The sequence below is a fragment of the Rhodnius prolixus genome, unplaced genomic scaffold (assembly GCF_049639745.1).
Source record: "Rhodnius prolixus isolate KJV_2025 unplaced genomic scaffold, Rpr scaffold_8, whole genome shotgun sequence".
Lineage (NCBI taxonomy): Eukaryota > Metazoa > Arthropoda > Insecta > Hemiptera > Reduviidae > Rhodnius > Rhodnius prolixus.
In genome coordinates this window covers 2,519,915-2,533,659 of record NW_027411593.1, presented here as the reverse complement: position 1 = coordinate 2,533,659, position 13,745 = coordinate 2,519,915, and the positions used below count along the sequence as shown (strand labels likewise).

The window sequence follows — 13,745 nt, the reverse complement described above, 5'->3', positions numbered from 1 at the left end:
TACGTTCTAGGCCACTTTTCAAAAACTAAGTCCAGCCATTCCATCTGTTTAGCATCGACTTGGATCCGTTGTTTGATGCGTTGGATCCGGGACTGTTCTATAAAACCGGAACTGGAATAACTTTTCCGCTGCATCGATGTATCGACGACCAAAGACAAGGGCAGGATCATGAGGTAATGCAGATTATGCAGGTTACTGAGGAAATGCAAACAAAATACTGCCGGCTGAGAAGAGACTAGGTCTTAGCTTATTTCATTATTTCAAGTTTAATGTTTGATTAAAGATGACAAAACGCTATAGAACTCCAGCATCCTCTGTCTTCAAGTTGAAACGGCCCCGACAATGAGCAATAAGCGGCTTTGGGTGGCTTGCTCACGAGCACTGGGTCCGCTAATGAGATGTAAGCTATTCCGAAGGAGTTACAATAGAACTTGACCGTCGCACCGATCGGCTCAATTCTCTTCCGGTACGATTTACCATTTTATAGTCGCACTTCCGCTAGATGGGTTTCGACCTTAACCTTACAAGCTCAAGTCACAGTACTAAGAGAAACAATCGTGTGCACCTTTCACATTTTGGTTTAAGATGTTCAATTAAATATTTATTCTGAGCGAAATAAAAAATAAATACAAGGTTCAAACAAATCGATTCTTCTGTCATCGAATTTCAATAGAAAAACAATATTAAAAACATGGCTGTGCAGACGGGACGGGGGTGTATGGCAATCTCAGCTGAGTGGACAGTTTCCCGCCTGCGATGAAGAAAAAGTCCTAGATGTAACCAACCTCTCCGACACAAAGTAAATATGGAGAAAAGTCAAGTTTTTCCTTAAATAAATAAAAAAGTCATGAAAGTGAATTGAATGAATGATGAAAGAGGAAAAACTAAACGAAAGAAATACAGGGTTACGAAAGGGAAATTAATTATAAATGAGATGCTGCTTGATTTGAAGAAGGGTTCCCTCTCAAGTTGTGGGCACTAACAGGCCCGTAACACTTGAAAAAGTCCGGATTCTGAAGCTCATAGATTCCTCAGGGTTTTCCTTTAAAGATCTTTTCCCGGTAAAACGTTTTAAAAAGGTATGAAAAGCGTTTAGGTGGTCAAAGCCGTTGATGGAAATAGCGAAAAACTGAAAACCCATTAATCTGTTCCTCCGCTTTTCAATTTTACTGACATGCGCACACTGACGACACACCTAATTTTGTAAAAAAAAACCTTTTTCATCTTATATTTCCTGTGAAAACACGAAAAAGGAAATTTGCACGAATCCTCTCTTTCTGGCGGGGAAAGTGAAAGTAGAAAGAACTCCCCTAGGATGTCCTTGCCCTATTCCTAGAGGGCGGCCGATATACAGTTGACTGGATCGTACAGTCTTCATCGCAGAAGTATGGTAACACACAACTCAAGACACGTCAGATTGCTGGATGGTCTGGTCCCGGCAATCTAGATCTGGTCAACAGAGTTTATTGTCTTCTATCATCAACAGATCAAAGCCTCTTACCTATGACCTACAAAATTGTAAGAGCTGAAAAATTCATTTAGAAGGGGATATAAGGTAGTGATACAACCAGCTGCCCGCCGTCTAGTGTGGGATAAGAAGTAGAATCGCCTAGCCAGGAACAGCAGCGAAGAAGACAAGACTGCACCATCGCGTCTAACCACCCACTCGAAGACACTATCGTCCGTCTTCCACTATTCATGTTTAACTTATAGTAATAATTTAGTCTTCAATTTAGTTCGCCCGGTATTTGTAATAATGCATCAGAATATGGTCTAATGACGTTAGCTTTACAAGCGTAGTTAATCATCCCTTTTCTAAGGTTAATAACCTTAACACAATCATTTCCGCTCAATACAGAGGAAATCCACCCCAGAAACAACGCCATTCAATAGAATCAATCCAATCCAAAATTACGGTTGTATAAACTCTACTATGGCAACCAAAAATTAAGAAATTACCAAGAACTGGTGACAAAACTTAAAAAAAAACTGTACCTCCTTAACATTGCAAAGATGTGACGCCATTAGAGTAACAATATGACAACTTCTCGTAGTAACGAGAACAGTTAAATAACCAGTAAAAGTTGATTAAAGACGGCCTAACACTCGAAATGATTTTGTGGTGGAGGCTGTAAGAAAAATAAATATTAAATATTCCCTAAAATAACAGAACCTCTCGTGATTTGGTTATCTTTTAAGAGTATTATTATATTACTGGAGAAGAAGAAAGAATCAGGAACTACAGCATCTATTCCAGGAAGCAGAGATCGTAAAGGTAATTAGACTTTGGCAGGCCATGTGGCAAGGATGTCTGATTTGGAAAACACTCAAAACGGCTTCTGCAAGAAGATGTACATAGGATCAGGAGAGTGGGGCTGACCTAAATTGAGAGAATGATGGGGTAGGCGTGGATGTCAGAGACCTGCTAGGTGTGAGGTGAGTTGGAAGGATGCCGCAATGGATAGGGAGGACTGGCGGAAGCGGATTGAGGAGGCCAAGGCTGTAGCGCCAATAGTAGTAGTAGTAATAAGAGTATTATTATATTAATAATAATAAAAGTCCTATTATTTTAAAAGAACTAGTGACTCAGCAAATTACTACATTAAAATACTATCTAAATATAGTTTTAAACTATTTACAAGAATGATAAAAACTAAGAGAAGATTTGCATTCAAAAGGGAAAGCAAAGAAATATAGTAACTACAGATGATAACAAACTACAACAAAACTTTAATACTGTTCGTTTTAAATTTAATAATAATAATATTTATTTATAGAAGTGCATATGGGGAGCAAGATTCAAATGTAAACAAACAAAGGAGATACAATAAAATTAAATGTAAAAGATAAAACTGAAAAATAAAAGAAAACTATTCTAGCACTAGACTATCTTTTAAGGGAGCAGAAAATGTTTGCCATTTTGTAACATAGGGTTTTCTAAAAAATCTTTATTATATTTATAATAAATAAAAAAGAAGAGGTATGTAATTATTTAAATAAAAAATTTAAAATGAAACATTCAGAATTCTAAAATCTTTTTTAAAAAATGCTTTTTATTTATTTATTTTTTTTTCTGGGTATCTAAACTTGCCTTTTTAGTCTCTTTGGGTAGTTGTGGTGCCTTTGTTGCCTGATGCAATAAAACAACATACAATATATTAATTTATTTTCAAAGAAAAAAAATAATAAATTGTAATAATAAATAAAAAAATAAATAAAAAGAACCCTGTTACTAATGGCGAAATAAAATAAAAATAAATAAATTAAAAGGCAGGCTTTAAGGATAAAAGGACATCACCAAAGAAGACAATTTTTACAAAAATAAATAAATAAATATAAAAACAAATATCACACCAAATTTTAACCACTTATTAAGTAGTAAAAAAAATACTTAAAGTACCAATAATAAATCAAAAATAAAATCAATAGCATGCACAAAATTATATTTATAAAAATCAATAACTTATTTATTTATTGATTTCAGATAATTTATTCTTTTTATAAAAAGATAATTTTAATGAGATAATTTATTATAATTTTAATTTAAATCAAAAGTACTAACCTGCAAAACACCATCGTCCTTTGGCTCTTGCAAAAACCAGTATCGACGTTATGATCAATATGAGTAGTATGGCCACGACAATACCAACTATCGTGCCTGCACCTAATTCCAACACTGAAAATATACAATATAAGTTATAGTTAATAAATCCATTACTGGTATGCGTAAGTTAGCATTTTTGAAACCAAACTACTTGGTAAGTGTTTCAGTATATAATGAAAAAAAAAAAAAAAAACGAACTTTTAAAAGTGGATTTAATATCTTTTAGATATTAATCTAATCTGATGTAAAGATCTACAGGGGGCCACCACCACTGATACAGCTCATCCTCACCAAAAGTCTGGAAGTAGAGCAGGACTTTCTTGGAATATGGTATAGTTGGACAACGGGGAAAATGATAGCAAAAGATTACAGACGCCACGGTAGCCGAGTGGTTGTAGAGGTGAGGCACGCAAAACTATAAGAAGTAGCAATAGGTTCGATTCCCCGGTCCTAGGTCTTGGATGGCTTTTTAATGTTAAATATGAGAATTTATAAGATTTATATGTTTTCTAGTCGCCACCATCCTCGACACCTAATTTCATAGTTGGACTTATAAACAGTATTTTACTTTACAAAATCAGCTGGGACATTACCCAGTTGTTATCTCTGGAAACAGCTTAGTGCTAGTGGCTTTTATTTGTAAACCCAAAAGCATGGTAGATTGCAATGAAGCAATAAAAATATTCACTACAAAAATTAAGGTAATTTTTAACTCAACTGTTTCATTCTTTATGAAAAAATAGTGAAAAAATTCTAGAGTATTTTTTTGATAAGAATTGGAGGCCTAAAAAGTCATAATGGAAGTGGTATGTGGGCGTGTAGCTGAGCGTGGTTTACTCCCACCTACCTACGATTCTATTGGCCAGTATACACGCCCACTAGACCCTTGTTCGTCCCGCCATTAGGATTTTCAAAGTCATTTTTGTCTACTAAAACAACAGTTTAGAATTTTTTCACTATTTTTTCCTCCGTAGGTATTTCATAAAGACACAGTTTATGTAATAAAAATTTACACTACAAAAATTAATTAAATTTTTAACTTAACTGTTTTATTCAGGCCAAATTCTTCAACCAAACCATAATTAGGCAGATCATAATTAAAATATAACATATTCTACAATCATTCTTAAACCGTAGTTGGTGGTGAACCGTAATATAAATCCTCAAAATGAATTATTCTTTTTTTTGCATAATTTCATTCTTTATGAAATACCTATGGAGGAAAAAATAGTGAAAAAATTCTAGAGTATTTTTTTGATAAGAATTGGAGGCCTAAAATGTCATAATGGAAGTGGTATGTGGGCGTGTAGCTGAGCGTGGTTTACTCCCACCTACCTACGATTCTATTGGCCAGTATACACGCCCACTAGACCCTTGTTCGTTCCGCCATTAGGATTTTCAAAGTTATTTTTGTCTACTAAAACAACAGTTTAGAATTTTTTCACTATTTTTTCCTCTGTAGGTATTTCATAAAGAATCAGTTTATGTAATAAAAATTTACACTACAAAAATTAATTAAATTTTTAACTTAACTGTTTTATTCAGGCCAAATTCTTCAACCAAACCATAATTAGGCAGATCATAATTAAAATATAACATATTCTACAATCATTCTTAAACCGTAGTTGGTGGTGAACCGTAATATAAATCCTCAAAATGAATTATTCTTTTTTTTGCATAATTTCATTCTTTATGAAATACCTATGGAGGAAAAAATAGTGAAAAAATTCTAGAGTATTTTTTTGATAAGAATTGGAGGCCTAAAATGTCATAATGGAAGTGGTATGTGGGCGTGTAGCTGAGCGTGGTTTACTCCCACCTACCTACGATTCTATTGGCCAGTATACACGCCCACTAGACCCTTGTTCGTTCCGCCATTAGGATTTTCAAAGTTATTTTTGTCTACTAAAACAACAGTTTAGAATTTTTTCACTATTTTTTCCTCTGTAGGTATTTCATAAAGAATCAGTTTATGTAATAAAAATTTACACTACAAAAATTAATTAAATTTTTAACTTAACTGTTTTATTCAGGCCAAATTCTTCAACCAAACCATAATTAGGCAGATCATAATTAAAATATAACATATTCTACAATCATTCTTAAACCGTAGTTGGTGGTGAACCGTAATATAAATCCTCAAAATGAATTATTCTTTTTTTTGCATAATTTCATTCTTTATGAAATACCTATGGAGGAAAAAATAGTGAAAAAATTCTAGAGTATTTTTTTGATAAGAATTGGAGGCCTAAAATGTCATAATGGAAGTGGTATGTGGGCGTGTAGCTGAGCGTGGTTTACTCCCACCTACCTACGATTCTATTGGCCAGTATACACGCCCACTAGACCCTTGTTCGTTCCGCCATTAGGATTTTCAAAGTTATTTTTGTCTACTAAAACAACAGTTTAGAATTTTTTCACTATTTTTTCCTCTGTAGGTATTTCATAAAGAATCAGTTTATGTAATAAAAATTTACACTACAAAAATTAATTAAATTTTTAACTTAACTGTTTTATTCAGGCCAAATTCTTCAACCAAACCATAATTAGGCAGATCATAATTAAAATATAACATATTCTACAATCATTCTTAAACCGTAGTTGGTGGTGAACCGTAATATAGGGTGAAGGGACCAGTAATTGACTGCTTAAGAAAAAATTCGAGTTTAAGATAGAATAACTTCCGTTATTTTGGCTCCAGGTGTAGGTTGTAAAATTGTACCGCTCCAGTAGGATGTATTTTATTTTATTAATATTTTAAAAGCAGTAAATTCGATCTTTATGTCAACCAAAAATAATTTTTTTTGAAAATATGTCAATGACCCAGTAATTGACATACCGAATTTTCGGTGGAACCAGTGTTTGACATGGGGTGGGACCAGTAATTGACATACAAATATATTCATGAAACGACATAAGGTATGCATTCAAAATCACTTTTAAATCTAAATAAATCACTTAAATCACCTAAATCAATTGGATTTATAACAAAAATCGGTCTTATTCATAATTAATTACAATCAGTTTTTAAATAGGCAAACCTAAATAATCTAATATTTTTTCAACGTTACTCTTTTTTATGCAGTTTTTGACGATCAACCCTTACACAACTGTCCTACCGGACAGTTTTAATTAAGTCCAATCCAAGACAGGTAATTTGAAGAACAGCCCTTTCTTTCAATAGTACCAAGCAGATATTAGCTAACATACTTGTTAGATCGTACACAATGTCTGTCGGCTCGCTTTTATCTCTTTCTCTCAACCCTTCCGCTCTCTTATCCTTTCAAGTTTCCGCTAAATATTTTGTTACTTAAACCTTTTTTTTTGGGAACTTTTTTGGTTCTCACTTTACCAAACTCTACTTCCGATTAGACTATGTGGTCACATCCTTGTTTTATTCATTCCGCCTATAACGCTGCTACCGATCGCAACTACGCGACTTTGTGTTCGAGTTGTTGGTGCTTTCTAGTGAACCAAATTTCTCCTACGCTTCCCTTCTTTTGGAGCGCTTCGCTAATATTTTCCACAATCTGTGCTGCCAGTGTCATTTGCTTCGAAACCAAACTATCTGAATGTAATCCATTCTTACTTTCTGCATCTATTCAGTATTTTATTGTTTATTATTACTGAGTTACCTCTTGGGCACATGTATATTATACATTGTGTGCACGTTCATCGCGTCCCGCCACAGGTTGTAAGCATTCGCACTTATAACAGTAATAAATAAATGAAACGTCAATGAAAAAAAAACTAGATTAAAAAATATATATCTGTTATTGACTCTTTAACTTGGAAAGGATAGGTATTAAAATACACATGCCTACAAATAAACCACTGATATTCACATAACTAGGTAACCAATTGACAAAAATATGTGTTACTAAAATAGGCACACCATAAAAGAAAAAATGAATGAAAAAACAAAACATTCTTTCGGAATACATAGGAAATGAACATCATAATATATCTTACGTAATTGATAATTAGCCACTTGAAATCACAAGCCATTTGAAAACCTCACAAATCAACGGTTTTATTAAATTGGTAACGTTCTCCATAAAGTAGTACAGGGCGATCCAACCTTCATGTCTTTGGGGATTAAAAATGGTTTTCATACCGATTTCATTTTTTTTTAATACAGTTTAGCCTATTTAGCCTATGGGATGCTATATATTCGTCTTCGGTCAACATGTCTGTCAATTAGTAAGTACAATAGATCTTACAATCTTTTTTATGTTATTATTGTGTAACATCACAAAGTCACCAACTCTCCACGTACTCGTATGTTTGATTTCGCACCTGGTACTTCTCTTGAGGGAGCTTCATTTTTCCTCTGGCCGTTTCCTTTGATGGAATTCTATGGTTTAGCCATTTCCTCGCTTTCTTCTTTGTCATGTGGCTAGGACCCAAAACTGAGGGAGAATGAGAGATTTTCCAACTCCGATAAGTGGGCGTCGTTTTTATTAGTCACGTAGGCCTCGTGAAGCTGTTCGGCGATCACGATTATTCCAGTTTGTTGTTCATACATTGTTGTTCTCTACAGAATAATCATTCTGCATGCCCTCTTGAAATAAGGCGTACATTTGCTAATTCATTAATTTAAACATATTTTGTTGGAAGTTTTACTATTTATTTTGCCGATTTTTATCAATGATTTTATTTTACAATGATTGAATTTTTAATTATAATAAAATTTATCAACCTATCTTACCATTTTCCCAGGAAGTCAATCACTGGTCTCAAACAAAAAAGCTGTAGAACTAGTAATTGACATGTATGTCAATTACTGGGCAGATTGCCGTTTCAAGGACCAGTGATTGACAGCCCCATTTTAAACCTCAATGCTTCTTATAATTAAGAAAAAAACTACATAAATGAAATCTACAAGTAATACTAATTATAACAGAACATTGATAACCACACGAATATATGAACTAATAAACGAAAAATAAGAAAAAAGGAAAATTATTTTCTTATCAATCCTCCTTAGCAACGGCTTGTTTTTTACCTTGATTTTGAACTTTTAACACAAATAACTTTCCACTGATACCAAGGAACCTTCCAATAATTAATATTTTTCTGGAACTGCTGCCCAAAGGCTTCTCAATAACGAAATTGAAAGAATCACCACTGAAAACGGCTCATATCCCTTATAATACAAGTTTATTTCTGGTATGTCAATTACTGGTGCCCAGTCAATTACTGGTCCCTTCACCCTAAATCCTCAAAATGAATTATTCTTTTTTTTGCATAATTTCATTCTTTATGAAATACCTATGGAGGAAAAAATAGTGAAAAAATTCTAGAGTATTTTTTTGATAAGAATTGGAGGCCTAAAATGTCATAATGGAAGTGGTATGTGGGCGTGTAGCTGAGCGTGGTTTACTCCCACCTACCTACGATTCTATTGGCCAGTATACACGCCCACTAGACCCTTGTTCGTTCCGCCATTAGGATTTTCAAAGTTATTTTTGTCTACTAAAACAACAGTTTAGAATTTTTTCACTATTTTTTCCTCTGTAGGTATTTCATAAAGAATCAGTTTATGTAATAAAAATTTACACTACAAAAATTAATTAAATTTTTAACTTAACTGTTTTATTCAGGCCAAATTCTTCAACCAAACCATAATTAGGCAGATCATAATTAAAATATAACATATTCTACAATCATTCTTAAACCGTAGTTGGTGGTGAGCAGTAATATAAATCCTCAAAATAAATTATTCTTTTTTTTGCATAATTTCATTCTTTATGAAATACCTATGGAGGAAAAAATAGTGAAAAAATTCTAGAGTATTTTTTTGATAAGAATTGGAGGCCTAAAAAGTCATAATGGAAGTGGTATGTGGGCGTGTAGCTGAGCGTGGTTTACTCCCACCTACCTACGATTCTATTGGCCAGTATACACGCCCACTAGACCCTTGTTCGTTCCGCCATTAGGATTTTTAATGCCATTTTTGTCTACTAAAACAACAGTTTAGAATTTTTTCACTATTTTTTCCTCCGTAGGTATTTCATAAAGACACAGTTTATGTAATAAAAATTTACACTACAAAAATTAATTAAATTTTTAACTTAACTGTTTTATTCAGGCCAAATTCTTCAACCAAACCATAATTAGGCAGATCATAATTAAAATATAACATATTCTACAATCATTCTTAAACCGTAGTTGGTGGTGAGCAGTAATATAAATCCTCAAAATAAATTATTCTTTTTTTTGCATAATTTCATTCTTTATGAAATACCTATGGAGGAAAAAATAGTGAAAAAATTCTAGAGTATTTTTTTGATAAGAATTGGAGGCCTAAAATGTCATAATGGAAGTGGTATGTGGGCGTGTAGCTGAGCGTGGTTTACTCCCACCTACCTACGATTCTATTGGCCAGTATACACGCCCACTAGACCCTTGTTCGTTCCGCCATTAGGATTTTCAAAGTTATTTTTGTCTACTAAAACAACAGTTTAGAATTTTTTCACTATTTTTTCCTCTGTAGGTATTTCATAAAGAATCAGTTTATGTAATAAAAATTTACACTACAAAAATTAATTAAATTTTTAACTTAACTGTTTTATTCAGGCCAAATTCTTCAACCAAACCATAATTAGGCAGATCATAATTAAAATATAACATATTCTACAATCATTCTTAAACCGTAGTTGGTGGTGAGCAGTAATATAAATCCTCAAAATAAATTATTCTTTTTTTTGCATAATTTCATTCTTTATGAAATACCTATGGAGGAAAAAATAGTGAAAAAATTCTAGAGTATTTTTTTGATAAGAATTGGAGGCCTAAAAAGTCATAATGGAAGTGGTATGTGGGCGTGTAGCTGAGCGTGGTTTACTCCCACCTACCTACGATTCTATTGGCCAGTATACACGCCCACTAGACCCTTGTTCGTTCCGCCATTAGGATTTTTAATGCCATTTTTGTCTACTAAAACAACAGTTTAGAATTTTTTCACTATTTTTTCCTCCGTAGGTATTTCATAAAGACACAGTTTATGTAATAAAAATTTACACTACAAAAATTAATTAAATTTTTAACTTAACTGTTTTATTCAGGCCAAATTCTTCAACCAAACCATAATTAGGCAGATCATAATTAAAATATAACATATTCTACAATCATTCTTAAACCGTAGTTGGTGGTGAACCGTAATATAAATCCTCAAAATGAATTATTCTTTTTTTTGCATAATTTCATTCTTTATGAAATACCTATGGAGGAAAAAATAGTGAAAAAATTCTAGAGTATTTTTTTGATAAGAATTGGAGGCCTAAAATGTCATAATGGAAGTGGTATGTGGGCGTGTAGCTGAGCGTGGTTTACTCCCACCTACCTACGATTCTATTGGCCAGTATACACGCCCACTAGACCCTTGTTCGTTCCACCATTAGGATTTTTAATGCCATTTTTTTTCTACATAAACAAAAGTTTAGAATTTTTTCACTATTTTTTCATCTGTAGGTATTTCATAAAGAATCAGTTTATGCAATAAAAATTTACACTACACACTCACTAATTTGGCTCATCATAATTAAAATATAACATATTCTACAATCATTCATAAATTTCCAAAATAATTCATTTTTGTTTTTGATGACCTACGGTCTAGGTCATCTTAAGGGCTAAATTACAATGTAATATTTTACATTATTAATGGGTTGGTGTGTTGTCTGTCTTGTCTGTTTATGGACAAGAATATTTATCCCAGATTTAATTTATTGTGCAAAGGTAAACATGCAAATCTTTCTCATTAAAAATAATTGAATGATTTCAATATGAAACATATTTTATGGTTTTCTAGTTTTACAATAAACGTTTATTTGTTAGAATTTAAAATTAAATTTACATTTCCCCGCGATCTACTCTCCTCATAAGAGCTGTATAGTACGATATATAATAAATTCACGATAATGAAGTGGCACTACTGGCTGCCTTCTCCGATCCATATTCCTGATACTCGTATTAATATCACATTCGCTTGTTGCAACTATTGTTGCAGATGCGAATTTTAATAAAAGGTTTTTAAACAAAAATTACATCTATGTTTTTTATTTTTAAAAAGTGGTGATATTGATTTGATGTTTTAATTGCTTTCATAATTTAAAATCCTAAAATTAATATACGGTTTTTCATTTTTACAAACTTCAATTTTTTTTTGGTTTAAAAAAATCGAGGATAAATTTAGCGTTGTTACAGCCTGATCTTTTCATATATAAGCTTTTATATATAAGCTACAATCAAATCCAAATATGACCTTAAATCGATTTATAGCCTAATCATTAGGTGTTAGGATATAAAGAGGTCGACAAGAAATTTTTACTTTAAAAAGTGGGGTCGCGGTTGAGAAAAGTTTACGAAGCACTGAACTAAGTGATTAGTGCGGTAGATTCCTACAGGGATGGAGCCAAGGATACTTCCCAGTAGCTTCTATCCCTGCTATGGCTTCCAGCGCCCTTAATATAATTATACATTGTCTATATTACTTAAACTAAATATTTATTTTTATAAAATCTTAAATAGTTAGTAATTTCAAAGAAGTTATTTATAATTTATTTAGCATAAGAGAAAAAAAAAACAATAATTTATATTCAAATTTATGGATAATGATGCTGACTGGTGACGGCATGCGAATCTGTGATTTGCGTGAGAGAACGGCAGACATTTCTATTAAACACACATGAAGAAAGAAAACTCCAAACGTCATGGTGGAAAACTTTTTAAATAAAAGCTTTCCATCAAAAACAGAAATATATGTATGTGATTTTCATTTATACGTTCGCTGAATATATTGTGTAGATTATTTTCAGCAAAACCCATTTATTTCACAAAAATAAACGATCCAATTTCAACATTTATTAAATTTATGTATCCAGGGTGTAAGTACTAGATTGAAATGGCTCTACGAAGGGGGGGAAGGGTTCCACACCTGAAAGGCTGGTGGAAAAATCATATTCTACCTTCAGATTTTTTTACCATTTTCGAAAAGTTAAAGCTTCATTACTTTTTTTTTTGTATCCATAAAAATGGTCTGAAGTCATGGAAGCAATGAAATGTAATTATTCCTTCTAACATCTAAAACAGATTAACAAAGACACCATAACATTTTCTAAACGGAAACCACATTAAAAAATGGTGATCCAATTTCTCAGGAGTTATTTCCATTCAAGGAGTTCTTTTCCGCTAAATTTTTGAAAATCAATAAAAAAAAAATAGAAACACCAGGGGGATGCTGATCAACTTGAAGCCCATAGGTAAGAGAATCACAAGATGGACGATGGTGGATCTTGATATGATACTGACTCGACAGATTTCACCTACGGTCCAGAAACCTGGACAACTAGAAAGCTGACAAAAGAAGCTCCTTTTTCCTGGCTTTTTTTTTTAAAGGAAACTATTTACTCACTATTTCATAAGGCCCCGCACAGGGCAGGTAAATATCGAGAATCTGTACACACTGCCTATATGTGGAAATGGATTCGGTAAGGTTAATTAAGCTGGGACAGTTGGGATGGGTGGAGCCAAGAATGGAAGAGAAGACAGCCGAACGGGTGTTGAAAGAGGCCGAAGTCAAGATGCGCCAATAATGTGGACACTGATGTACGAGACCTACTTGGAACTACAAACTGGATGGATGAACGCTGCACAGATGTCTGAAGGATGTACATTGAGCAGTCCTGGTACATCCAGTGGGTTTTTGCGCCAGTTAATTCAGGTGAAATTTTCAAATTTATTGCAACAGTAATTTTTCACAATTTTCAGAACAATAAATTTAATTTCAACTAGCATCGAGCTAATCTACATGTTAAAGAAAGATGGCTGACACTTACTGAACTTAATCATACGCTCCATGAGAACTAGAAACAGAATTAATTAACTGGGTTAATTAAAATTATAGATCTTCAGATAGACCTAAATTTGTCTAAAAACACAAAAACACAGTTCTTGCAAACATGGAACAAGGCAAATACAAGGCAAATTAAAAATTAACTAAATAAGAAAGAAGACATGAAATAGAAAATGGTAATTCTAAAAGAATCAAAAATACAGATTAGAGAAACTTTTAGAATATTCACCGTGCATCACCCTGTCCAAAATGTAGAGAGGGATCTGAAGGATTTTGGCACGG

General features: G+C 33.0%; 1 protein-coding gene across 6 annotated transcripts in view; it reads right to left on the bottom strand.

The window, feature by feature from the left end:
- Fas3 (fasciclin 3) overlaps positions 1–13,745 on the bottom strand; it is a 491,319-nt gene that overhangs the window by 20,869 nt on the left and 456,705 nt on the right. For 3 of the 6 annotated variants that reach the window (XM_074121337.1, XM_074121339.1, XM_074121341.1), the window contains exons 8-9: positions 13,447–13,473; positions 3,563–3,676 (exon numbers count right to left, since the gene is read on the bottom strand). In XM_074121337.1, the coding sequence (XP_073977438.1) occupies positions 3,563–3,676; positions 13,447–13,473 (141 nt within the window). The remainder of the gene's footprint in view (positions 1–3,562; positions 3,677–13,446; positions 13,474–13,745) is intronic. The other 3 variants (XM_074121338.1, XM_074121340.1, XM_074121342.1) reach the window with 1 other exon arrangement.